The following is a 27,248-nucleotide window of genomic DNA, read 5'->3' as shown; positions in this document are numbered from 1 at the left end:
GATATCGTTGTTTTTAGTCTTTTAATTATTCATTTGTTAAACAAGATAGATAATTTCCATGAATGATACAGTTTTAAAAAAAGAAAATCGGTCATACATTTTCTTTGATTTAAGCGGCTAAATAAGGTGAAGGTTGTTGACATTAGACCAGAAATTTCTAAACAGCGTGGTAGGGTAACTGAACCTAATTAGATAAATTCCAGTGTTGCATTAATTAAAACTTTGTGGTAATAAGTATCCTTATGATACAGAAAACCGCACGCATGGCATCAATTTTGAAGCTTGCGTCGAAACACAGCATGTGGTATCTACTTTCATTTCAGCAGCTACTTGTTAAGAAACAAGCGACTTTCAAACTTGCTTTTGTATGCGACAGTGCTATAATCAACAGATCAATAACTTGCAATATACACACCCAATCATGGGAAACCGAAATTAATAAGTATAATATAGTAACCAATTAATCAATAAATCATTAAATGGCAAATTTGCATACATGGCAGTAGTCCAAATAATTATGACGTCTTGAAAGGCTATTATAATTTTTTTCTTTGACGCCTTACATCAACGTCATAACGCCAAACTCATATATTCAATTGGACTTTGATAGGGAATTTACTGCTTTATAAAAACGTTTAGCTGATTTCTCCTCAAGATGCTTCATTTAAGGTGTATAAAATATATTTTTGAACCAAACTCGGTTCATTTTGACCAACCTGAATTTCCGGATAATGTAAAACAATAGTTCCGGAAATTCGGGTTTTACCGAGTTTGGTGTAAAAATTATTTTATAATCTCCTAAAAAGAAATCCGACAAACGTTTTAAAAAATGCAGTCGACATGTTCCCGCCTCGGATGGAATTGTTACTTATATTATTATTTCTGTAGGGATTAATTGGAAATATTTTCGTAAAACAAACACATAAAAGGTAAGAATTTTTATATATGCATTTTGTTTTAGCCTTCTTTGAAAATTTGATGGCTAAATTGGGTCTCAAAGTTGAGAGCAAAATATGCTCTCAAAGTCCAACCGAAAATGGCGGCTTCAGCATTATGACGTCGAAGTAAGGCGTCAAAGAAAAAAAATATAATAGCCTTTCAAGACGTCATAATTATTTGGACTAACATGGCAGTGTAACCCAAGAGAATATTTCAACATACAAAACCATCTTTTTCTCCTCTCCTACAGTACTAAACCTAGGACCTCTGTGTCACAAGGCAGCATTTTATATGACATACAGAAGTACTTCCTTAGCTCATCTGCTTATGGCTGACCAATTATCTACTAGTCGGGAATCCGGGTCCGTTCGCGCCCATCCGTGTTCGCACCCACTCATGTTCGCCCCCTTTCACTTTCGCACCCTACATGTTCGCACCCAAGGTCTGTTCGTACCCTACATGTTCGCACCCAATTTTAATTGGTTTTGGGTTTAAAAACTTTGTAATCAAGTTTTTGCAAGTAGTATTCTTATAAGTATAATTGTTTTCGTTGTCTCAAAATAAAGCGGGACAACATTTTTTATTGTGTTGAATAAATAAAATTTATGTTTTAGATAGTGCATTGTTAAAAAAAATAATATTCCTTTCTAAATAAAGTGGGATTCTGTCAACGTTTTATTTTGTGTTGAATAACTCTGAATCATGTTTTGGTTAGTGTATTGCTATAACTTTGTTTCACATGTCACATGATTGACTTGTTACAAAATGGAGTGAGATTCTGACTATGTTTTTTTGTGTGTGTTGAATAAATTTTATCGTGTTTACAGACCTGCCAACTTTTGAAAATCTCCATGGGGGATTTAGCGCACGACAAGATTTTTAAGGGTTACAATTTTAGCGACTTTTCTGTGAGCATTGTTTTTTACTCCTAAAATAGTCTAAGTTCTCTTCTTTTTTCTTTTGGTATACTAATGAAGAGCTTGTAGGCCTTGGTTACTTTTATTTGCATGATTCTTGTACTATTAAATAATAAAATTGACAAAATAACTGAGGAATAGAGAAAATGACATTAAAAATTAGAATTCAAAGTAGAGACCCCCCCTTTCCCCCCTCCAAAGACCTTCTTATCTATGAACCTTGACTCAAAACACCTAAAACTACATGTCCTAAAGTAAGAAGGATGAAGACAGATTTTGATTTAGTCTTACTCATGGTCTTTATATCAGTATCAATGAGAAAATGGATTAAATTTGAGTTATCTTTCTTTGTATTCAGAGGTGCTCTTACCTGCGGAGACTTATACAGTAACACAGTAGAAGTGTATACAAAATGGCGTCGATTTTAGATCAACAGACACACGATGTCTGGTTTCAAAAATTAAACAAATTTCAAGATAAACGATGTTTTCTGGAGAGTTCTTTACAGTTCTCATCTTTCAATTATTTATGATTTTGCTGTGGAACTACGGCAAATGTTGCAAATTGTGCTTGTATGATAAATTGAATAAAATTGAAAGGCTGTTTGACCAAATTTATACAAATTAATTTTGAGGATTGTTACGACCCATTAGGTAATCTGATTACATACAGCCACTTATTATGACACCTGTTGTACCTGTTGTGACTGTTGATTAGCGTAGGGTCATTAACTTGTCATAATATGTCCCCAGGTAAAATGATTGATTTTTTAAAATTGATCAGAAAAACTTCAAAATCGGTAAACAATATTTTTTTCGGGTATATTTGTTGAAAATCGGGATTTTGACTAATTTTACAATCCCGATATCGGGATTCGGGTTGAGGGCTAAAAATCGGGATGGTACCGCGAAAATCGGGATAGTTGGCAGGTCTGTGTTTAATCATGTTTTGGTTATAAAAGTGTATTACTATATTTTATTGTTTCATCGTTTCAGATCAAAGGGACCAAGCTGTTAAAAACAAATTATCTTTTGTGTTTTTCTTTTAAAATCTTCAATCTTTTACTCATACCAAGCTATAAATACATTCAGTATTTACACGAAAGCAATTAAAAACAACAATCATGATTTTCCAATTATTCAACTGGAATTTGAATTAAAACTGGGCGTGAACGTGTAGAGTGCGAACGTGCGAGGTGCGAAAGTATATTGGCCGCGAACAGACCCGATACCCTATCATGACTATTAAAGGGACGCATTCCACCTACACTAGATATTGTCTTAAAAAAAATAATCTGAGAACATACAATTTATTATTCTTTTTTACTTTTAGTACTTTATTGTTATCAGTACAAGGTCAAGAATAAACGAAAATACATATTTATAACATGTAAAATGACTTAAAACATTGGAGAATCAAATACATGTACATGTAGACATCAATTATTAAACAATGATTAATGTCTACTGACAGGTCAGTCCTATGATTGTGTGCTTCAAATAAGCATTTACACAAATTATATATCTCTTAGACACTATGCTGAGAAGATTAATAAGTATGAAGGATAGTGAATGCCTAATGATAGAATTAGGATTTATAAACTTCTACCTCTAATCTCAATAGCATTCAATTTCACATTGTATCACATAATGGAATTCATCTTACTCTTCAATAGTATTCAAAGTACAAAGAGCAAATTTTCTGGAAACTTTTTTACTTCATGGTAATGTCCTAATTCAACAAACAAATTTGTGAAGACTATATATCTGATACTCTTGACATTCATATGTTTAGTGAGATACTTCTGTAAACTTGCATTGATTGACAATAGATCTATCTGAATTGGATATAGATGAAATGTTCATTTGATTATTCAAAGTCTATTTTGCTTGATCAATCATCATATATTGTTGTATTTACAATCAATAATCAAAGTGTCTTGGTTAAACCAATTTTCATTTGAATGTACTGGTTAGTTATATAATAATTGTCAAAGTTTAAACTCCTTCTATTATTTCAAAAAGTCTACAGTGTATAATGCTATATAAAAGCAGTTTTTGAGAATACAGTCATGACAGTTGCTTATGTCTGATAAATATTATCCTTATATACACGTAAAGCTAGTTTCATATCACTCTTAATCAGACATCAATTCATACTAGTACCCTATTTAACCTACATGTATTGCAGCAATTACACACTCAAAATACAACTATTTTACCGTTTAAGAACACCACTTGTGGTGATAATATTACAATTCATTTTCCAATGTTTAGTGACTAAATCAACCATGAAAAAAAGAAAATTTAAGCATGCAAATTTGAAACTGGAAAAAATATAAAATTCTAATCGAAATATTTTTTTTTAGGTTTATGACCCCTTCTGTCATGTCTGTAGGCCTGGAAAAGTAATTCATTACAAAATTTTCAAACTGCTATAATATCAAAACAGTCAAAATACAAAATGAAAGTGATGTGCCATTTTGTAAGCAGGGAATAATTGATGCTGTTAAATATTTAATCTCATTAATAGTAAATGGGGACTTAGCATGTTTTAAAAGAGGCAAATAAAGCCAAGTTTTTTGACAAAAATATGGAGAATTTGTTGTAGAGATTTACTTTATAAAATTGTAAATCTATTTAGATTTTTACTTTTTTGTCCATGATGTTCTAGGCTAAGCATGTATTGTCTACAAAAGTCCTAAACAAGCTTTAGAAAATCTTTGTGCCTCAGAGGCAAGCCCTGTGTTGTTTTTTTATAAAATTTTCATATGTTAAGCATTTAAACATTAAAAGGGAACATTATCCATATTGCCCAACTAATGCAGAGTTCACGAAAATCCACAGTCCTGTTGGTCAAAATGAGGCATAGACCAGTATTTTGAAAGCTAGTGGCAGTCCCCATGACTGATGTAAAAATAGCTGTTGCAGTGCCTATCACTTTTTTACATGGGTAACATGTTGAACTGCAAATATTTCCTGTACATGTTTACATCCCTCATAATTATAATGATAAAGTTATTTTTCGATAAATTATGTTATTAGTTTTATTTCAGGACAAAATTGACAAATTGACGAAATTGTCAAATTTTGTAGGACTTACAAATAATCTTGCTTTGTCAGTCCCATGATTGACAGGTCAAAAAAAGTTTTTGCGAAGTCTGCCAATGGTCCATGATTTTTTTAGGTATACATATACTTATATTTATGTTCTTTTATTCCAGATTTTGTGAGTTTTAATACTAATCCAGTATCATGGATCAGATGCAACTAGAACTTTTGAAAGAATTTGTTAAAAATTTAAAGAGGGACCCAGATACGATACACTTGCCAGAGTTGAGCTTTTTCAAGGAATGGCTAGTTAGGTAAAATTATTTTTAAACCAGCCATGCTGGAGACTGTGCAGAATTCTGATTTTTATCTAATGACTTATGTTATATGACTTGTAGTAGTCCTACACCATTTTGATTATCTTGGTTTTCTACTGCCAACTTTTACTTTCAACTTATTTTATTTCAGAAATCATGTACATGACATAAGAGATTGAGAAACAAGGTTTCCCTTATATTAATTTGTCTCCCTGTCAAAAAGAAAAAGGGGAATAACTTCAAATAAAAAGTTTTTTTTGTTGTCAGACCTTTCCTTCATATATGTACCTGCCAGTGTGTGTGTTTCCAGGACTTTGTCAAGACTGTCTCACCCAAATCATGATCTTAACCATGAAAGATGTAATGCCAAATTGCTTTGAATCTACAAAAAATTGTTGAACTTGTTTAAACACAAGTAGATTTTCCTCTTGACTGAGTATAATGCTGCAAAACATGAGCGTTTTTATATTGTATTGGAAAGAAATTGTTTCTATCTGAAGTGTTGGAACAAGGGAGTGATTATTACGCTATTATAAATGCCAACTTTTGACAAGATATTTACTCTTGAATTAAGAAAAGAATGTTCAATAGCTGCAAATTTTAGAAATGTACTTGCATACGGTTCCTCAAGTTTAAGCAGTTTATTATAATTTTGAAACTGTTTATCAATTTATGCTTGTGTACGTTATTTAAAAAGATTAGTGCAAGATGTGAATTGATGTCCAAGTTTTGTTTAAACAACAATAAGATGTGTTGTATAATTTGTTTTGTCAAAGAAACGACAAAACAATACATAAATGTATAAAAAAAATAAAGCAGATTAAATTTCTCAAGTAAAATCATAATCATAAAAAATAAGTCAATATTTTTTGTATAACAGTTTAATTCATGAATCAATAAATTACTTAGGGGACCTTGTATAAAGCTGACATGATTATCTTTCTGTTTTCAGTTTAGGGGCAAATTTACCTCTTCCAAGTAAACCAGAGCCCCCAAAAGGGGAGACAAAACCAGAACCTACAAAGGAACCTGAGGTATATACATGTAATTTAGTAAACATATATTGATGGCTAGTGAGGATTTTTTCAATGATCCTTGAATTTCTCTATTAGGAGGATATATTAAAGTAGTATACACAATTTTCATATAGAATTTAATAAGGAAATAAGGAGTACACATTTCATAAGAAACTCTTATTTTGCCATTGCTGTTTGTTCTGGTAACAATTTCTCAACACAAAATGTTTTCAGGGCTATTCCAGAAAAAAATGTAGGGGGGGGGGTGGGGGTGGGGTTGGAAGGCAGTTTTTGTCTGCACCCGCCACCCAGACAATTGTAATTGAGAATTTTAGTGCATTATTGTGTGAAAAGTTGCTCTGATACCCATCACCCATGTATTATTAATACAATGTGCCTTCCAACCCCCTGCCTCCCCTTACATTTTTTTCTGGAATAGCCCTCAGAAAAAATTTATGTTCATGGTTTCCTCCTTATGAAAATTGGCATAGGCAGATAATATTTTTTTTTCTATTTTGCTAACAATCTATATATTGCTAAATTGTTTTCCACTATTTAATGGCACAAATGGCAATACCTGCAATTTTATCATGATTCATCACAACAAATGTCAATAACAACTTTAGGATAGACAAACAGGTAAAGAAGAGAATTTATCTTTTATTTTGTCCTAATTGAGAAGAGGCTGAGGATACATATAATATGACTTTACCAATAATATTATATGTAAAGCTATTTCTAAATATGTTTTCAAAACCAAATACTGTAAATTCATAAATTAATGCAAGGTTTTTAATATTGCGAAAATGCTACAGAGTTGTAAACACAATAATTTAAACTCGCATTTTTGAATATTTTATATGAATTAAACAGGATTTTTCTCAAAATTGTAAAAATTAAAATCGCATTTAAGTACCAAAATGAGAAAATCGCAATAATAAATGAAGCCAATGATTTCTGAATTTACAGTAATTTTTAACTTAGTCACTAGTTTTCATAGAGAACCATGCATGCTCACTGGTACAACATAAAATACTGCTTGAGTACAGAAACAAAATGTAAAAGTTTGATATTTCATACTACAGCATTTAGACCTTATGAATAACAGTCTTGTGAATATTGTTGAAGACTGTATGTTTCCCTCAGGATGTCGTTTGGTTAATTTTTGTAGATAGGCTGCTGTCTCATTGATGCATATTCTTTTATTATTCAGAGAAAAACATTGAATTTTACCTGGCAATTTGCAAATAAATTATAACATAGTTGTTCATCTAACCTGCTTGTAAACGTATATTTGATACCTTAGTGAGAATTTATTATAACTCTATTTCATATCAGCCTGAACCTGTACCAGAGCCAGAACCTGAACCAGAAAGTGAAGAAAGTGATTTAGGTAGATAATAGTTTACAATCAATCACCTGTAACTCTTTCACAAAAATCTTGTTACTCAAACTTTTTTGTAAGGTGTTCCTCAATTTTGAAGATTTTTTCGTTAAAGTGCTTCTGTGTTAATAAAAAAAAAGTGTATTTCTAATTTCCCAACACTTTTCAAGACAAAAATCTGAGGCAATAATTTCATGTTTTGGCAAAAGCAAACACTTATTTCTTAAACACTTACTTATCCAGATGAAAATGTAGAAGACAAGATTTGGTGTTTCTGTGACTAATATATAATCTCTTCTTATGTTTAAGGTTTTCAGCTAGAATAGTATATATCACTTCATCATGTTAATATTTAAATATTCTACATAAAAAAAAATCAGGCATGGAAAAACAACACAACACACCTATCTTATTATCAGGACATTTAGGTTACAGCTAGATTTGATATATGCCTTTTACTAAACAGAGAGAAAGTTGTAGCGAAAATTACTTGAAATCAAGATTAAGCTTAGGAAATGAATGGTTATAGTTTATCATCTAGTGACAAATTATTCATATGTATAACAAATGACTTTCCTCAAATGCAGTGTTGACAATTTTATTCAGAAATTCAGTACACACACAGCTGTAAAATACTCTCTTAGATTGAAATCACATCAAGGAATAATTCACCGTCAAGCTGAAAAAACTGAATACTGTAAACCAACTTATTTTTATGATCTATTTATTTGCACAACTTTTATGAGTAAGAGAATAACATGAATATTTTGAAACTTGAATCTTTCTCTATATGAACACATCAAGGAAATGTGAAATTGTGAAATTAAATTGCCACCAGTTGGTTAGAATATTCTAAATCTGTGAAAATATGTTGGGTGTCAGCATGCTGCTGTTTTTATGTGATTTAAAAAAGAAAAATCAGAAAATACACTATTTAAAATTGGCTCCTTTAGAATTGGACGAGGAAGGTGTGATTACTGATGATGATGAGGAACTACCTGAGTATGCTGATGCCAGTCTGGAAGTCACAGAAGAAATGTTAGATTCAGCCGATGAGAAAAGGAGTGCTGCTATGTCAGCCATGTCTGAAGGTAAGTTTCACTATATTGTCATATGTTCAACAAAATGTATGACCATACTTCAGTGGTGTTGAGATAGGTGTCTTTTCAAGAGTTTTGTCATTTGTAAAAATTAAGCAGCTAGAGGATTTAATAGACTGATAATCTCACTGCTGATAATATTTTTCATTTTATACTGCATTAAAATATCATTTCAAGTACAAATGTGTAATAAAATACTTTTGAAATGTATAAGGTAACACATCATTTGTACAATGTCTTTATTTCTTGTAATAATGTCTTGTTATTTTTTTTGTTGTCTTTATTACAGGAAACTTGGAAGAGGCTGTGAAAATATTTACAGAGGCCATCAAGGTCAACCCAATGTCTGCTTTATTGTATGCAAAGAGAGGAAGGTATGTTGTCCTTCAAGTACACAGTTGTAATATTTAATGTTTAAATGTATAACTTGTTGATTTTGATAGAATCAGGGTTTTGAATATATAAAGGCAACAGTAGTATGCCTCTGTTCAAAAGTCATGCGAGGTTTGATTGAAGAAAACAAATCTGGGTTCCAAACTAAAATCTAGGTGAACACATCAATTATAAGAGGAAAACAACAGAACAACAGAAATACTGAAGGTCAACAAAATCAAACACCAGCATACATAATTTTACAAGCTATTTGATAACAATTATCGTAACATATTCCTGACTTGACACAGTACATTTTAAGAAAAAATATGGTGGGTTGAACTAGATTTTATGGTTAGCCAAACCTCCCCTGTATATAGCAATGTTAAAATAAATAGCAAAAATGACAACACTGCATGATAGGAATACAGTACAAACAAGAGTAGGAAATCTCAACACAGAGAAACGCATAACTAAATAATATATTAATACATTTCAACATGGAGATTGCAAAAATACAATTGACAACAGCACAGACCACAACAAACAGTGATGTATGAAATTCATACAATAATGTGAAATGAAAACCAAAAATTTACAATTATTTTCATAATACTAGTATAAATATTTATTGAAATTGCATTAACCCTTTTGAAAGCTAAAGAATTCAATCTGTTTTCATATGCAAAATTATTTCAAAAAACTTAATTACAAAACCATATAAAATCAAATAACATATTTATCCTATTGTGCTTGTTAACTATGGAAATACCAAACAGCTAATTGTCTGTATTGATTAAAATTAGTCATATAATGTACTGCCCTGACATTTAATAGTAACCAAAGTGTTATGCTTTATCAGAATAACTTAATATCTATTCTTAATGAAATTTGTCTCTTTTTACAGTGCATTTATCAAATTGAAGAAATTAAAGAAAGCTATACATGATTGTGATAAAGCCATTGAACTAAATCCAGATTCTGCTCAAGGATATAAATGGAGAGGAATGGCCAAAAAGTAAGTGTTGCTTTGACAAGTGAAATGGGAATTTAAACAGTACATTGCCATCAAAACCAATGTTAACAAATGACAAGCTATTGAGCAAAAACTATGTACTTCAGATTTTCTTTTTAAAATAGACAGAATGGTATTGTTTGCCTTAATTGCAACAATGTTAAATAGCAAACTCTGTTGAAGAGCCATCCCAGAAAATGAGGGTTGTATACAAGATTGAAATGAAAGTCCTTTGTGAGTTTTAATGCCCCACCTACGATATTAGAGGGGCATTATGTTTTCTGGTCTGTGCGTCCGTTCGTCCGTCCGTCTGTTCGTTCGTCCGTCCGTCTGTTACACTTCAGGTTAAAGTTTTTGGTCAAGGTAGTTTTTGATGAAGTTGAAGTCCAATCAACTTGAAACTTAGTATACATGTTCCCTTTGATAAGATCATTCTAATTTTAATGCCAAATTAGAGAATTTATTCCAATTTCACGGTCCAGTAAACATAGAAAATGATAGTGCGAGTGGGGCATCCGTGTACTGTGGACACATTCTTGTTTATTTTGTCCTCAGGAAAAGATGGCAATGACAAACTTATGAGGGTATGAATAAACCAGTTAAATTAATAAAAGGATATTATTGTCATAACGTTGATACAGAGTAGGAGTCTATAATTTTTGGAATTACAAATAGCAAACAAAATCAGAGTTTTTGGAAAGTTGTGGTTTGAAGGTTTTGAACACCAAATTTTGCAAAGGACCAATATAAGTTTGGTATTTTGCAATAGAAATAATAGTCAGGACCAGCAGATTTTCTTGAAGGATTCCCAGGGGATTTCTTTTTTGAGGACTGAAACATTTCACTTAATCACTACATTTTTATATTTTAGGAAACTAGGACAGTGGGAGGATGCCTACCATGATCTAACAATGGCCTGTAAACTGGATTATGATGACACTGCTAATGAGTTGTTACATGATGTTACACCAAATGTAAGTATTATTTTACATCTCTCGATTACCTTTTATAAAGGGGTAAAATGCACCTACTGTCTTCTTTGGATTCTACATTTTTATATGTTTGAATATTAAATTGAAAAGTGGTGTTAAACATTTCATCGTAGATTTGTTGCTTTACCGGTAGTTGATTTACTCCACCTTAACCAAAGTTTTGTAAATTTAATTTGTTCAGATTTAAAGAAATTTCACAGCTTTCGAAAGGAAGTCAGAAAGATTGGAAAGAATTAAACAGATTATGAATTTAAAGAACTCTATTTACAAAATCTTTGTCTTATACTCACTAATAATTTAAAGACAGGTTTAAATGTGAAAACATATAGTAGTTCTACAGTCAACATATAAAAGTTATAAGAGACAAGATTCATTAACATCTATGTATAATTCAACTTTATAACCCAGGCAAAGAAAATAATTGAACACAAAAGGAAATATGATAGAAAGAAGCAGGAAAAAGAATTGAATGCCAGAAAAGAAAGAATCAGGAAAGCAAAAGAAGATTATGAAAAACAAAGACAGGTATATATATTTTTAGGCCTTTTATAGCTTTCTATGTAGTGTAAGTTTTGTTCATTCATGGAGTCCATACAGTGATCTGTAGTAATTAATTTCTATTCATTTGATCTCATAAGGAGTTATCTCATTGGCAATCATACCTCGTTTTTCTTAATTTTTTTACATGTAAGTTATCAATGGAGAATTTTGAAAAAGAAACTAAATAATTTTTATACAAAATTTTGCTGTATTGATAACAAGGAAGTCATTAAAATATCTTGAGAATAGGCAAACAAGGATCTTTGCTAATATGATTAAACATCATCATTGCCACCTTTGTCAGTTTTTGATTTGGGTTTGCTGTTCAATTGGGACTTTCTATCCTCATCTTTGTATATATGGCTATATTGCAATCACACTTTTTGTCTATTCATTCTTGTGTATGATTATCAAACATTTTTGTCAGATCTTTCAGACACAATCTTCTGTTTTCAAATACTTTGAATCATGATTAGGAATATGCTGAGCATGAAAACATGTACAACTTTTTGTTTTCCTATTATGAGATTCCAAAGACTTAAAAAAATGATATTTTGTGCAAATAATGGTAGGTTTGGGTCAGAAATATGTGTCCAGTTTGGGCAACATGTCAGATCATATAGTATATAGGGTTAAACAGTTGCAATTTTGTTTTGCTAGTATGCAATATTTAGGATACATGACAATAATATTACAGGGTTGACACAGTCAACAAGTTGAAAAGGTTTGACAAGGTTTCCATGGTCATCAGTTTGATAAGACCAATAAAAAAAGGGTGGACAGGTTTAACAATATTAAATGTATGATGTTATGGGTCAGTTTGTCTCTTTTGTTTTTAGTTTTCAATGATGGAAGTCCCGCCTCTCTGCTTGCTTATGAATTGAATTTATATCTACACTTCTGTGAGAGAAAAAAATAATAAATGGAGAAATATGGCAACTGAATTGTTATGGAACGAGAATCTACATTTAAATTGTTTATCCCTTTTTTAGTGCATGTTAATTTCAGGCCTCTTTTTCAGATTGAAGTTTAGAAAATGTATAAGTATATAAGGTGTAATAGTTTTTGAAAAAGAAGTTTTAAATCTTTTAAAACTGATGTTTTTATATGATGAACTATTAAACTTATTTTCAGGAAAGACATTTATCTGTATTTAATATATATCAAGAGTTGATTTTTCGTTATTATTTTTATTTTTCATTTAATATTCAATCTTTGTTTCAGGAAAGCAGCACTAGTTCATCTGGAGGATTTCCAGGGGGATTCCCAGGTGGTTTCCCAGGAGGATTTCCTGGTAAGTATAGAAAGCATTGAACATGAAAAATTCTTTAAAAAAATTAGAGTAGTTTTGGTGTGGAATAGCAGGGGTTGCTCTTAGTTTTTCTTTTTAAAGAAGGTTTATGAAAACATGTATTTTAGCAGCCATGTTTTCTCATTACACAATAAATCAAGACAAAAAAATATTCTGAGAATAAAAAATCATTTACAAATTTAATGCAGAATTTCACAAAATATTCTTTAAGGGAATACGATACAGTTGTAGGGGATCTAATAATGTTGCTTATGTAAAATGTTATTTTCATGACATCAAACTGAAGTATCGAGGAAAAGAAACATTTTTAAACTGAATTTCATAACCCCCCCCCCCCCCCCCCCCCCACCCCAAAAAAAATGATGGTCCAAACCGTTTAGGAATGTGGAGACTAAAGCAAGCATACTTGTGTACAAGTATTTAGATTGCTTTGAAATTGTACCACAATGTTTAATACCACAAGTAAAGTAGAAGGTTGTGATTTATTTTGGAGGTTATGGTTACAGTTTAGAAATTAAGGGCCACAAAAGGTGCCAACAGTTTAGAAATTAAGGACAATAAAGGCGCCAACAATTGGCAATTTTGTATTTTTTAGACAATAACTTGTGTGCGAGTGTCTGGATCTCTGTGACATTGTACAACAAGGTTTCATATCTCAAAGGGAAGTCTTGGATTATGATTTGGGGTAATTGCTCCAAACATGCAGAAATAAGGAACCATAAAAGGGTCAAATACAGACATTTTTCTTGTTTCAAGACAATAAATTGTGAATAAGTGAATAGATCTCTCTGAAATTGTACTACAAGGTTCAATACTTCAAAGTAAAGGCTGGGATTGAGTTGGGGGGTAATGTCTCCAAAGAGGAATTCAAAAAAGTTTGAAAGCATAGTACTGCACAATAGATTTGTAAGATCCTTGACCACATTTGTTTTGTGTCAGAAACCTATATTATATCAAAAATTAGATCACAATTCAAATTCAGACAGAATCAAGCTTGAATATTCTGTCCAAATTTGCCCCAACTGTTCAGGGTTCCACCACTGGGGTCATATCAGGCTGTGCTCAGCAAGGCATTTTAGTATAATTCAAACTAATTTCAAATGAAAACGAGTGCATGGACCCTTTATTTTTAGCTCACCTGGCCCGAAGGGCCAAGTGAGCTTTTCTCATCACTTGGCGTCCGGCGTCCGTCGTCGTCCGTCGTCGTCCGTCGGCGTCCGTCGTCGTCGTCGTCCGTCGTCGTTAACTTTTACAAAAATCTTCTCCTCTGAAACTACTGGGCCAAATCAAACCAAACTTGGCCACAATCATCATTGGGGTATCTAGTTTAAAAAATGTGTGGCGTGACCCGGTCAACCAACCAAGATGGCCACCACGGCTAAAAATAGAACATAGGGGTAAAATGCAGTTTTTGGCTTATAACTCAAAAACCAAAGCATTTAGAGCAAATCTGACAGTGGGTAAAAATGTTTATCAGGTCAAGATCTATCTGCCCTGAAATTTTCAGATGAATCGGTCAATCGGTTGTTGGGTTGCTGCCCCTGAATTGGTAATTTTGAAGAAATTTTGCTGTTTTTGGTTTTTATCTTGAATATTATTATAGTTAGAGATAAAATGTAAACAGCAATAATGTTCAGCAAAGTAAGATCTACAAATAAGTCAACATGACCAAAATGGTCAGTTGACCCGTTTAGGAGTTATTGCCCTTTATAGTCAATTTTTAACCATTTTTCGTTAATTAAAGTAATCTTTTACAAAAATCTTCTCCTCTGAAACTACTTGGCCAAATTAATCCAAACTTGGCCACAATCATCTTTGGGGTATCTAGTTTAAAAAATGTGTGGCGTGACCTGGTCAACCAACCAAGATGGCCGCCACGGCTAAAAATAGAACAAAGGGGTAAAATGCAGTTTTTGGCTTATAACTCAAAAACCAAAGCATTTTGAGGAAATCTGACATGGGATAAAAATGTTTATCAGGTCAAGATCTATCTGCTCTAAAATTTTCAGATGAATCGGTCAATCGGTTGTTGGGTTGCTGCCCCTGAATTGGTAATTTTGAGGAAAATTTGCTGTTTTTGGTTATTATCTTGAATATTATTATAGATAGAGATAAACTGTAAACAGCAATAATGTTCAGCAAAGTAAGATCTACAAATAAGTCAACATGACCAAAATGGTCAGTTGACCCGTTTAGGAGTTATTGCCCTTTATAGTCAATTTTTAACCATTTTTCGTAAATTAAAGTAATCTTTTACAAAAATCTTCTCTGAAACTACTTGGCCAAATTAATCCAAACTTGGCCACAATCATCTTTGGGGTATCTAGTTTAAAAAATATGTGGCGTGACCTGGTTGGCCGCCACCGCTAAAAAAAGAACATAGGGGTAAAATGCAGTTTTTGGCTTATAACTCAAAAACCAAAGCATTTTGAGGAAATCTGACATGGGATAAAAATGTTTATCAGGTCAAGAACTATCTGCCCTGAAATTTTCAGATGAATCGGTCAATCGGTTGTTGGGTTGCTGCCCCTGAATTGGTAATTTTGAGGAAATTTTGCTGTTTTTGGTTATTATCTTGAATATTATTATAGATAGAGATAAATTGTAAACAGCAATAATGTTCAGCAAAGTAAGATCTACAAATAAGTCAACATGACCAAAATGGTCAGTTGACCCCTTTAGGAGTTATTGCCCTTTATAGTCAATCTTTAACCATTTTTCATAAATCTAAGTTATCTTTTACAAAATCCCCACTGAAACTACTAGGCCACAATCATCTTTGGGGTATCTAGTTTGAAAAATGTGTCCGATGACCTGGCCATTCAACCAAGATGGCCGCCACGGCTAAAAATAGAACATAGGGGTAAAATGCAGTTTTTGGCTTATAACTCAAAAACCAAAGCATTTAGAGCAAATCTGACAAGAAGTTAAATTGTTAATCAAGTCAATATCTATCTGCCCTGAATTTTTCAGATGAATTGGACAACTGGTTGTTGGGTTGCTGCCCTCCAATTGGTAATTTTTAAAGAAATTTTGCCGTTTTTGGTTATCTTGAATACTATTATAGATAGCGATAAACTGTAAACAGCAATAATGTTCAGCAAAGTAAGATCTACAAATAAGTCAACATGACCTAAATGGTCAATTGACCCCTTAAGGAGTTATTGCCCTTTATAGTAAATTTTTAACAATTTTCATTAATTTGGTAAATTTATGTAAATTTTTACCAAATATAGTTCTCTGTTACTAATGGGCAAAGTTCATGATAGATATAATTGTAAGAAGCAAAATCGTTCAGTAAAGTAACAACTTCAAACACATCACCATCACCAAAATTCAATTTTGTCATGAATCCATTTGTGTCCTTTGTTTAATATGCACATAGACCAAGGTGAGCGACACAGGCTCTTTAGAGCCTCTAGTTTAAATGGCATTAGGTTTGATTATGTATGAAGATTATTTGTACCAATTATAACGAAAAAGTCATTATTGAAAAAAAATTATTCATAAATATACCCCAAAAAATGCATTTATTTCCTAAAATCTTGAAACTTTGTTAAAAATAAATAACTTTCAAAGAACTGTTGTACATATTAAGATTTTTATTCATGAGAAGAGGATTACATAATGTTTCTACTAATATCCGCTTCAGTTGTTTATCTGTTGAAATAAAAAAAAATAGGTGTCTATCCAAAGGACAGAAATGTCCATAGAACTGAAATGTTGAAAAATTAGCTTATGAAGGTATATTTTTTATTACATATTTGCATTGCTTAGGAAAAAATTAGGTTGTATGCAAATTTTCGTAAAGCATTATGGGATTGAAACTGTATCGCATGCCCTTAAAACACACTATATTTTGTTAGTATTTTGTTACTAATGACTATTGCCTTAACTTAACATTATTGTCTTTTCAGGAGGTATGGGTGGTATGGGAGGCATGCCAGGTGGTATGGGAGGCATGCCTGGTGGCATGGGAGGTATGCCAGGAGGAATGGGAGGTATGCCCGGTGGCATGGGAGGTATGCCAGGTGGTATGGGAGGCATGCCAGGTGGCATGGGAGGCATGCCTGGTGGTATGGGAGGAGGAGGAATGCCTGGAGCAGGAGCTGGGGCCGGAGGTGGAGGTGGAATGCCAGATTTATCCAAGCTACTCAGTGATCCAGAAATTCTTTCTGCATTCCAGGTTGAAAATTTTATAATTATAAGAAAGAAGATGTGGTATGATTGTCAATGAGAAAACTCTCCACAAGTGACCAAAATGATACAAAAATTAACAACTATAGGTCACTGTACTGCCTTCAACAATGAGCAAAGCCCATACTGCGTAGTCAACTATAAAAGGCCATGAAATGACAATTTAAAAAAATTTAAACTAGAAAACTAACTGCCTAATTTATGTTCAAAAAATGAACAAAAAACAATTACGTAATATAAATATAAAAACAACCACTGAATTTTAGGCTCCTGACTTAGGACAGTCACAAACATTGAGAATGTGGCTGGGTTAAACATGTTAGGGGGATCCCAACCCTTCCCTAACCTGGGACAGTGGTGTAAAATTTAATGTAGGTTGGCAAAAGAAGATACAAAAAGTTATAAGGGATTTCACTGTTTATCACAAATATTAAGTTCACAAGATTTTCTCTTGTCTAGCGAAAAATCTTGCTGTTGCTGCTTATCTGATGCAAACATTTACCAAAGTTTTTTCATAAGATAATTAAATCAAAATTAATCATTTTCCTTAGTAAATCCTCCAGGAACACATAATTTGGTGTCTGACACATATTTTCCATAGTCTGGCTTAGATCTATTTATGGCCATGGCTATCTACCTTACCATCTTTTACCTTTAAATCTCACTTTTTTGTTGTCATTTGTTTATTTTCGACAAAAGTGAGCCTTTCTCATCACTTGGTGTAAGTTGTTAGTTGTTAAATAAATTTTACAAAATTCCTCTCCTTTGAAACTATTGGGCAAATAAGAACCAAATTTGACCACACTAAGCCTTCGGGTATCATGTTTCGAAAATGTATATTGTTACTATTCTTTAATTTTTAATTTTAGTGTGACAGTTGATTTTGATAATAGCATGTGGTAAAACTATTTTTAGTTTAGACAAGCCTTTCCTATTGACTGGTCTTTTGTATTTATAGTATCTACCACAAAAGGTTTTATTGAATTACATTAACAGGTTATCCTTTGTAAGTCAACAAAAGCACAGGTAGGATGTCCTCTTCCTTCCATTAGGTACTTGCACATTGCCTTCCTATTTTTCAAGAGCTATTGTTCATTATTGTATTTTATTGGAAGATTTAGTATAAAAAAGAAGATGAGTTATGATTGCCAATGAGACAACTCTCCACAAGAGACCAAAATGACACAGAAATTAACAACAATAGGTCACTGTACAGCCTTCAAAGATGAGCAAAGTTCATATTGCATAATCGGCTACAAAAGGTCCCGAAATGACAATGTAAAAAAATACATCTACTTTGTAAACAAGGACATGTTACACTTACAATATATGTCATGCAAAAGATATTGTTTTCTATTTCAGGATCCTGAAGTGTCTGCAGCATTTCAAGACATCAGTACAAATCCAGCTAACATTTCTAAATATCAAAATAATCCTAAGGTTCAGACACTTATCAACAAAATGGCTGGAAAGTTTGGTCAACCACCACCAGAGTAATTTACACTGTAAGTTCAATATAAACCATTGACACATTTTATTGATTTATGATAAAAGTTATCTATAATTGTGAAAACTATCCAAATATCTTAAAAGTTTTCTGCTTTTCAGTTGGGTTGTTGTCTCTTTGACCCATTCCCCATTTCTATTCTCAATTTTATTGACTTCACACATATTAAATTCTACCATTGATGACAGAAACATTAAGATAATATGTTGTTTTTCCCCAAGAAGAAAACCGCTTATCAAAGACCAAAAGAAGATATGCTTGATGTTCAGTAGTATATATAGAATAATCATACATTGTATTGAAATATAAATTTATTTGTACAAGGCTTTTAAAACAGCTAGAAAGGGAGGATTTGTTTCAAATAATTCTTTAAACAGATTTTTTTAATTCTACATGCAGTTGAGAAGTAAAATGTTTGAGAAGTATATGAATATGTGATATTTTACAAAAAATGAAGGGTGTTCCCCCTTACAAAGAGATTTAGCTAAGATCTACTATTTGATACACAACTTGTTTTAGGTTAATTATCTAACTTGATGAGCAGTCAGATACAGGTTTTTATACGACCCCAACTTGTGTGTAATTGTATGGATCTCTCTGAAATTGTACCACAATGTACCATATAACAAAGGGGAGGCTGGGATTAAGTTTTGGGTTAATTGCCCAAAATATGTAAGAACTATGGGACAAAAAGAAGCATGTATCGAGTTTCCAAACAACCATGACAATAACTTGTGTTAAGTGTATGGATCTCTCTGAAATTGTACTACAAGATTCAATACTACAAAGGAAAGCACGTAATTGAGTTTAAGGGTAAACGTTATTGCTCCAAGGTGGTTTAAAAAAATTGGGGGGGGGGGATTTTTTGTTTACCATTTGTTAAAGGGTTTCCTTTTTTTTTTCAATATTTTTCAAATTTTCAAATTTGAAAAGTTTCAAGAAGAAATCTTCAATTGCAAAGTATTGTGCAATATATTTGTTAGATCTTTGACCATATTAATTTTTGTGACAAAAACTTATATTATGTTAAAAATTTGATCACAATCCAAATTCAGACAGAATCAAGCTTGAATATTGTGACCAAATTTGCCCCAACTATTCAGGGTTCGACCACTGGGGTCATATAAATCTGCGCCCTGAGGAGCACCTTGTTTTAATATTCACAGATATGACCTGGTGATATTTTCATCATTAGACATTACTAATTTCTGAAATACTCATTAAATGATTAAATTTGGACCACACTATAGGATAGTTTAATTGACAAATGGTTGCTTTATGTCTGGTTCAAAACATTTCATTCAAAACAAACCATACTGTGGATTCATTTATTTTCATGGATACCTGGATTGAGGAAAAATTGTCTTATGGTTTTGCAAAATCCTGTCTACAAACCTATGGAAAATTCATACTTTGTTATTTATATAAATTCTGGGTTAACATATACTGTACACACAAATTCCACACAAGAGGTGTCCAATAAACATAGATGCCAACCCCCTTTTGACACAATCAGTAACAAACTATCAAATTTTCCGTATTTTTGAAAAGTTTTCAGTAATCATTCATAAACGTGCATTTACCAATAAATAAAATTGAGAAAGGAAATGGTGAATATATGTCAAAGCGACAACCACCCGACCATAGAGCAAACAACAGCCGAAGGCAACCAATGGGTCTTCAATGTAGCGAGAATTCCCGCACCCGTAGGTGTCCTTCAGCTGGCCCCTAAAATATGCATAATAGTACAGTGATAATGGACGTCATACTAAACTCCGAATTATACACAAGAAACTAAAATTTAAAATCATACAAGACTTACAAAGGCCAGAGGCTCCTGACTTGGGACAGGCGCAAAATTGCGGCGGGGTTAAACATGTTTATGAGATCTCAACCCTCCCCCTATACCTCTAGCCAATGTAGAAAAGTAAAAGAATAACAATACGCACATTAAAATTCAGTTCAAGAGAGGTCCGAGTCCGATGTCAAAAGATGTAACAAAAGAAAATAAATAAAATGACAATAATACATAAATAACAACAGACTACTAGCAGTTAACTGACATGCCAGCTCCAGACCTCAATTAAACTGATTGAAAGATTATGTCTTCATCATATGAATATCAGGTACAATCCCTCCCGTTAGGGGTTTAGTATCATACTATCATAAAATATATGAGAAGAACATAACCCGTGTCATGCCAACAACTGTTTTTTTAGAAATAAATGTGTTTGGTTCCGATGCAAAGACCCTATCAGTGAATCAATGTTAAAGCCAAAATATGCAATCTTTAATGACCTGACAACAGTATCGTAACTATATCCCCTTTTAATGAGTCTATTTAAAGGTTTTGTTAGTTTCTGAGGAGAATACTGACATTTTTGTGTTTTATAAAGAAGATTTCCATAAAATTTTGGATGTGAAATACCTGAACGTATAAGATGTCTGCATGTTGAGTTATATTTACGAATTATTTCCTTATACCTGTGATAAAATTTAGTAAATGTTTTGACCAGTTTGTGATATCGAAAACCCTGGTGTAATAATTTTTCAGTAATACATAAATTTCTCTCGCTAAAATCTAATACGTTGTTACATACACGAGCGAATCGTACAAGTTGAGATATATAAACACCATAAGATGGTGACAAGGGAACGTCACCATCTAAAAATGGATAATTAACAATAGGAAATGAAAAATCATCTCTTTTATCATAAATTTTTGTATTACGCTTCCCGTTTATGATATAGATATCAAGATCGAGGAAAGGGCAGTGGTCATTGTTATCATTAGCTTTATTTAAAGTAAGTTCTAAAGGATAAATTTCTTTAGTATACATACTGAAGTCGTCATTATTGAGAGCCAATATATCATCCAAATATCTAAAAGTATTGTTAAATTTTTGTATCAAATGTTGTTTTGATGGGTCTTTGCTAATTTTAGTCATAAATTGCAACTCATAACAATTCAAAAACAGGTCCGCAATAAGTGGTGCACAGTTAGTCCCCATTGGAATTCCAATAACTTGACGATATACGGAATCTCCAAAGCAAACAAAAATGTTATCAAGTAAAAATTCAAGCGCATAAATAGTATCAAAGCATGTCCAATGGACATAGTTCTTTTGTTTATAGCTACTAAAAAATGATCTAAAAGAGTTTGAACATATGTACTCGCATTCGGACTTTTTAAATGCCCAGTTAATTAGGGATGTGAATTTTTTCTTAATAAGAATATGAGGCAAAGTGGTATATAGGGTAGAAAAATCAAAACTTTGAACAGATTCAAAATCACCAATATATGCATGCCATTTATCAAGTACTTCCAACGAGTTTTTGACACTCCAAAAGTAATTAATTCCACTATTTTCAAAGGCCTTATTTGAACAATTTATTATCAGGGTTTTTATTGTACCAAGTGTACTAGTAAGTAAAACAGACAATTTAGTAGTTGAACAATGGCTAGAAGATGAAATAAATCTATATTTGTAAGGTTTTTTGTGCAGCTTCGGAAGCCAGTACATAGTTGGGACTTTCATTGTGTTTGGTTCTGCTTGTAAAGAAGTAACTAAAAGTTTATGTTTGTTACAGATGTCGTTTTCTGAAAATGAAGTCAGTTGGAATGTTGATGAATTCGTGATTTCCTTTTGCAGAACCTCTATATAAAATTTTAGTCATAAATTGCAACTCATAACAATTCAAAAACAGGTCCGCAATAAGTGGTGCACAGTTAGTCCCCATTGGAATTCCAATAACTTGACGATATACGGAATCTCCAAAGCAAACAAAAATGTTATCAAGTAAAAATTCAAGCGCATAAATAGTATCAAAGCATGTCCAATGGACATAGTTCTTTTGTTTATAGCTACTAAAAAATGATCTAAAAGAGTTTGAACATATGTACTCGCATTCGGACTTTTTAAATGCCCAGTTAATTAGGGATGTGAATTTTTTCTTAATAAGAATATGAGGCAAAGTGGTATATAGGGTAGAAAAATCAAAACTTTGAACAGATTCAAAATCACCAATATATGCATGCCATTTATCAAGTACTTCCAACGAGTTTTTGACACTCCAAAAGTAATTAATTCCACTATTTTCAAAGGCCTTATTTGAACAATTTATTATCAGGGTTTTTATTGTACCAAGTGTACTAGTAAGTAAAACAGACAATTTAGTAGTTGAACAATGGCTAGAAGATGAAATAAATCTATATTTGTAAGGTTTTTTGTGCAGCTTCGGAAGCCAGTACATAGTTGGGACTTTCATTGTGTTTGGTTCTGCTTGTAAAGAAGTAACTAAAAGTTTATGTTTGTTACAGATGTCGTTTTCTGAAAATGAAGTCAGTTGGAATGTTGATGAATTCGTGATTTCCTTTTGCAGAACCTCTATATAAAATTTTAGTCATAAATTGCAACTCATAACAATTCAAAAACAGGTCCGCAATAAGTGGTGCACAGTTAGTCCCCATTGGAATTCCAATAACTTGACGATATACGGAATCTCCAAAGCAAACAAAAATGTTATCAAGTAAAAATTCAAGCGCATAAATAGTATCAAAGCATGTCCAATGGACATAGTTCTTTTGTTTATAGCTACTAAAAAATGATCTAAAAGAGTTTGAACATATGTACTCGCATTCGGACTTTTTAAATGCCCAGTTAATTAGGGATGTGAATTTTTTCTTAATAAGAATATGAGGCAAAGTGGTATATAGGGTAGAAAAATCAAAACTTTGAACAGATTCAAAATCACCAATATATGCATGCCATTTATCAAGTACTTCCAACGAGTTTTTGACACTCCAAAAGTAATTAATTCCACTATTTTCAAAGGCCTTATTTGAACAATTTATTATCAGGGTTTTTATTGTACCAAGTGTACTAGTAAGTAAAACAGACAATTTAGTAGTTGAACAATGGCTAGAAGATGAAATAAATCTATATTTGTAAGGTTTTTTGTGCAGCTTCGGAAGCCAGTACATAGTTGGGACTTTCATTGTGTTTGGTTCTGCTTGTAAAGAAGTAACTAAAAGTTTATGTTTGTTACAGATGTCGTTTTCTGAAAATGAAGTCAGTTGGAATGTTGATGAATTCGTGATTTCCTTTTGCAGAACCTCTATATAAAATTTTAGTCATAAATTGCAACTCATAACAATTCAAAAACAGGTCCGCAATAAGTGGTGCACAGTTAGTCCCCATTGGAATTCCAATAACTTGACGATATACGGAATCTCCAAAGCAAACAAAAATGTTATCAAGTAAAAATTCAAGCGCATAAATAGTATCAAAGCATGTCCAATGGACATAGTTCTTTTGTTTATAGCTACTAAAAAATGATCTAAAAGAGTTTGAACATATGTACTCGCATTCGGACTTTTTAAATGCCCAGTTAATTAGGGATGTGAATTTTTTCTTAATAAGAATATGAGGCAAAGTGGTATATAGGGTAGAAAAATCAAAACTTTGAACAGATTCAAAATCACCAATATATGCATGCCATTTATCAAGTACTTCCAACGAGTTTTTGACACTCCAAAAGTAATTAATTCCACTATTTTCAAAGGCCTTATTTGAACAATTTATTATCAGGGTTTTTATTGTACCAAGTGTACTAGTAAGTAAAACAGACAATTTAGTAGTTGAACAATGGCTAGAAGATGAAATAAATCTATATTTGTAAGGTTTTTTGTGCAGCTTCGGAAGCCAGTACATAGTTGGGACTTTCATTGTGTTTGGTTCTGCTTGTAAAGAAGTAACTAAAAGTTTATGTTTGTTACAGATGTCGTTTTCTGAAAATGAAGTCAGTTGGAATGTTGATGAATTCGTGATTTCCTTTTGCAGAACCTCTATATAAAATTTACGTCAAACAATAATGATATTATTAGCAGCTTTATCAGCCGGGACAAACACAAATTCCTTGGCTAGTTCTGTTAGTTTATTTTTGATACGCGAAATAGGGTTTTTATAGTTTTTGTTAAGAGTAAAATGTTCTTTAAAATGTTGTATTCGAATATCAACTATCTTCATTACTGAATTAAAAAAAGAGTCCAAAGATTTTTTGTCAGCTTTTTCCTGTTTTACCCATTTCAAACAGTAGGCACGGAGTGAGTCGTTGATGATATTACGACACTCATTCCAGTTAATAGTTGATGGGGGACGATATTTAGGTCCTTTTCTGAGGAATGATTTTAACTCTCGGTCGCGAACGATGTTAAGGTCTCCTGTTATAACATGGGAAATTGGGCCATAGGTGTATTCTGAATTACTGCAATTACACGACATAGGTGTATTTTCAGTGATATTTACATCTTTACACAATTGGCTATAATTAAACACATATTTTCGGGTAGATTTCTTGTAAATATAACAAAAACTATATAACATAAAATATAACAAAAACAAAAAAACTACTGACGAGTGGTTGCAAGGTGATGTCAGAGACATATTATATGTCTCTGGTGATGTGCACTAAAATTTGTTGTTTAACATGTTGTCTGTAGTATGTATTCCATTAATTAATGGTTCAGATGTTCTCGACTCATACATTTTGGTTTTGTCAAGGAGAAGTAGAGAAAGGGGAAAGCTACTTCATAAATGCACGTTTGCCTCTTTGGCAGTCAGTTAGTTTCTCAACAATAGTTGATAACTCCAGAGAAACCGGAAGCATTACATTGGCGTTTCTAAATACCGGACCAGGACGGAAAAATAATGATAAAAATCCGTGTTTTACAAAATTGAATGGCGATGATTGGTAATCCATAACTATTCAACTTTGACCGTAATAGCGTAGTTTTTAAAGCAAAATCGGAAAAACTACGCAAAAATCGTAATGGTTGGCATCTATGAATAAATAGTTGTAAATCCACATTTACTCATTTCTGTAAATTGGACTTATGAAGTTTAAAACAACAATGCCCTGGGTCCCCCCTTTCGTGAGAAAAATTTGGTTGATTATATAGGGAATCATTGAAGCATGACTGTAGGCCCCCCCCCCCCCCCCTTTAGGTCAGTCAGTGGGCCCCCCTTAGGAAAAGTTATGGATCTGCCACTGCAATGTCTCCATTAGAATCAAGCTTGTATCTTGTCTTTTTCTTACAACTGTATTCCACATTTATTTGTATACCTTTCAATTTATATTTTACATGTTTCTGTTTCAGGTAAAACGACACTACTATCACATCATCTTCTGAATGAAAGAGTTTAGAACTACAAATTGACATTTATATAGTTATGCTAAGTACAGATTTGTGTATGATTTTTGTTTTACTGTTTTGTTAATGTTTATGTTAGTTTTTCATAGAAAATGCATCAAAATTGATTTTCTAATTCACAAGTATTTATTTGTAATGAAGGTTCAGAAATAGCCAAGGAAATGGCAAATTTATAATGGAACTGAGAAGATTATCAACCTTTATGTTAGACCAAAATGTTTCTTTTCTTGCATCAGGCTGTGAATATACCTTTATCTTAGTTCAAATTATCTGGTTTTAAAAATGTTGAAATGTAGTGGAAAATTATTAAATTCAAAAATAAAAATTTTTATCTGTACCATATTTAGCCCAAAAACTGAGAGAAAAAAACCTAATCAGTATTCATAATTTGTGCCATAAAAGTTAAAACTTGTCATAAAAGTATACAACATTTTATCAGTTTATGCTCAACTGAATGTTGGAAATAAGCAGTACTAATTGCGGTAACAGCTTTCAATCTATACAGATACCAATTCAAAGTTCTTTCAATATTCTTCAGACATGTCTGACATGAAATCATGTTTTCATAAAGTGTTAAAACTGAAAAATATAACCATGTGTTTTTCATAATGAACAGCTATTGATAAGATTACTCAAAATGCCATTTATGTTGCTGCATATTCCTCTATTATATTATGTTTATTGGTTGTATTTTTTAAAATCAGAAAATGAGTGTAAAAGCATTTAAAATTATTTTAAGAAAAGCATTTTACTGTGCAAATAATCTCATCATAGATACCATATGACATCTGTTTAACACATGAAAGGGTACATCAGAATTTGGTGTCCACTATAAAGTTATCCTATATAAAAGAAGCTAGAGCTATAGAACTTTAATAATTAAAATGATCAAATTTTACTTGTAAATTTAAGTATGTTCTTAAAACTACGGATGCAGCTCATCTGAAAAAGATGGCTTGTTTTGGTTCTTCAGACTTGTTTTAACTATAACCCTTTTGGTTTTGATGCATAGAAATTTTATTATATTTATTTATTTTTATTTCTAAATTTAAGTTCTACCACAAATCTACTAAAGATTATTCCAGACATGTGTGTTGTGAAAACTGAAATGCATCTTTTTCTTTTGTGTATCATTCATTTTGTTTTGTACCAAACACATTTTTCTTTGAATAGATTTAACTCATGATAAGATTTGTCAGACAAGTCTTATTTAGGGCTTTACATTTGTTGTCCTAATATAACTTCAATCGTGAAATGATAAATTGCGCATTTTGTATATTTATGTAGAACAATTTATTGCATGCACACATGTAAGGTTTTGGTATTCTTAATAAAATATCAAATATTGATTTTTTAAATAAACAACTGATATATATA

The 27,248-nt window shown here is 32.1% G+C and overlaps 1 protein-coding gene across 3 annotated transcripts; it reads left to right on the top strand.

The window, feature by feature from the left end:
- The first annotated feature begins 98 nt into the window (after positions 1 to 98).
- On the top strand, positions 99 to 27,248 carry LOC134697177 (uncharacterized). Of its 3 annotated transcripts, none has more exons than XM_063559260.1 (13): positions 99 to 169; positions 5,080 to 5,220; positions 6,176 to 6,257; positions 7,578 to 7,632; positions 8,577 to 8,714; positions 9,013 to 9,097; positions 10,003 to 10,113; positions 10,982 to 11,084; positions 11,511 to 11,627; positions 12,867 to 12,936; positions 16,872 to 17,140; positions 18,514 to 18,656; positions 25,818 to 27,248. In XM_063559260.1, exons 2-12 carry the CDS (start codon positions 5,111 to 5,113, stop codon positions 18,646 to 18,648), a joined length of 1,275 nt encoding a protein of 424 aa, XP_063415330.1. In that variant the 5' UTR covers positions 99 to 169; positions 5,080 to 5,110; the 3' UTR covers positions 18,649 to 18,656; positions 25,818 to 27,248. The 3 variants fall into 3 exon arrangements, with proteins under 3 accessions (XP_063415330.1, XP_063415331.1, XP_063415332.1); XM_063559261.1 differs by having other exon boundaries at positions 115 to 174; XM_063559262.1 differs by having other exon boundaries at positions 134 to 227.

This window comes from Mytilus trossulus, chromosome 14, assembly GCF_036588685.1.
Source record: "Mytilus trossulus isolate FHL-02 chromosome 14, PNRI_Mtr1.1.1.hap1, whole genome shotgun sequence".
In the NCBI taxonomy this organism is placed as follows: domain Eukaryota; kingdom Metazoa; phylum Mollusca; class Bivalvia; order Mytilida; family Mytilidae; genus Mytilus; species Mytilus trossulus.
This window is presented reverse-complemented; position numbering and strand designations above follow the sequence as displayed.

Excerpts from the sequence above, each read along its gene's own strand:
- LOC134697177 (XM_063559260.1), top strand. The coding sequence starts at position 5,111 with ATGGATCAGATGCAACTAGAACTTTTGAAAGAATTTGTTAAAAATTTA. Across the intron at positions 11,085-11,510 it reads TACATGATGTTACACCAAAT|GCAAAGAAAATAATTGAACA; the intron begins GTAAGTATTATT and ends TTTATAACCCAG. Across the intron at positions 17,141-18,513 it reads AAATTCTTTCTGCATTCCAG|GATCCTGAAGTGTCTGCAGC; the intron begins GTTGAAAATTTT and ends TTTCTATTTCAG.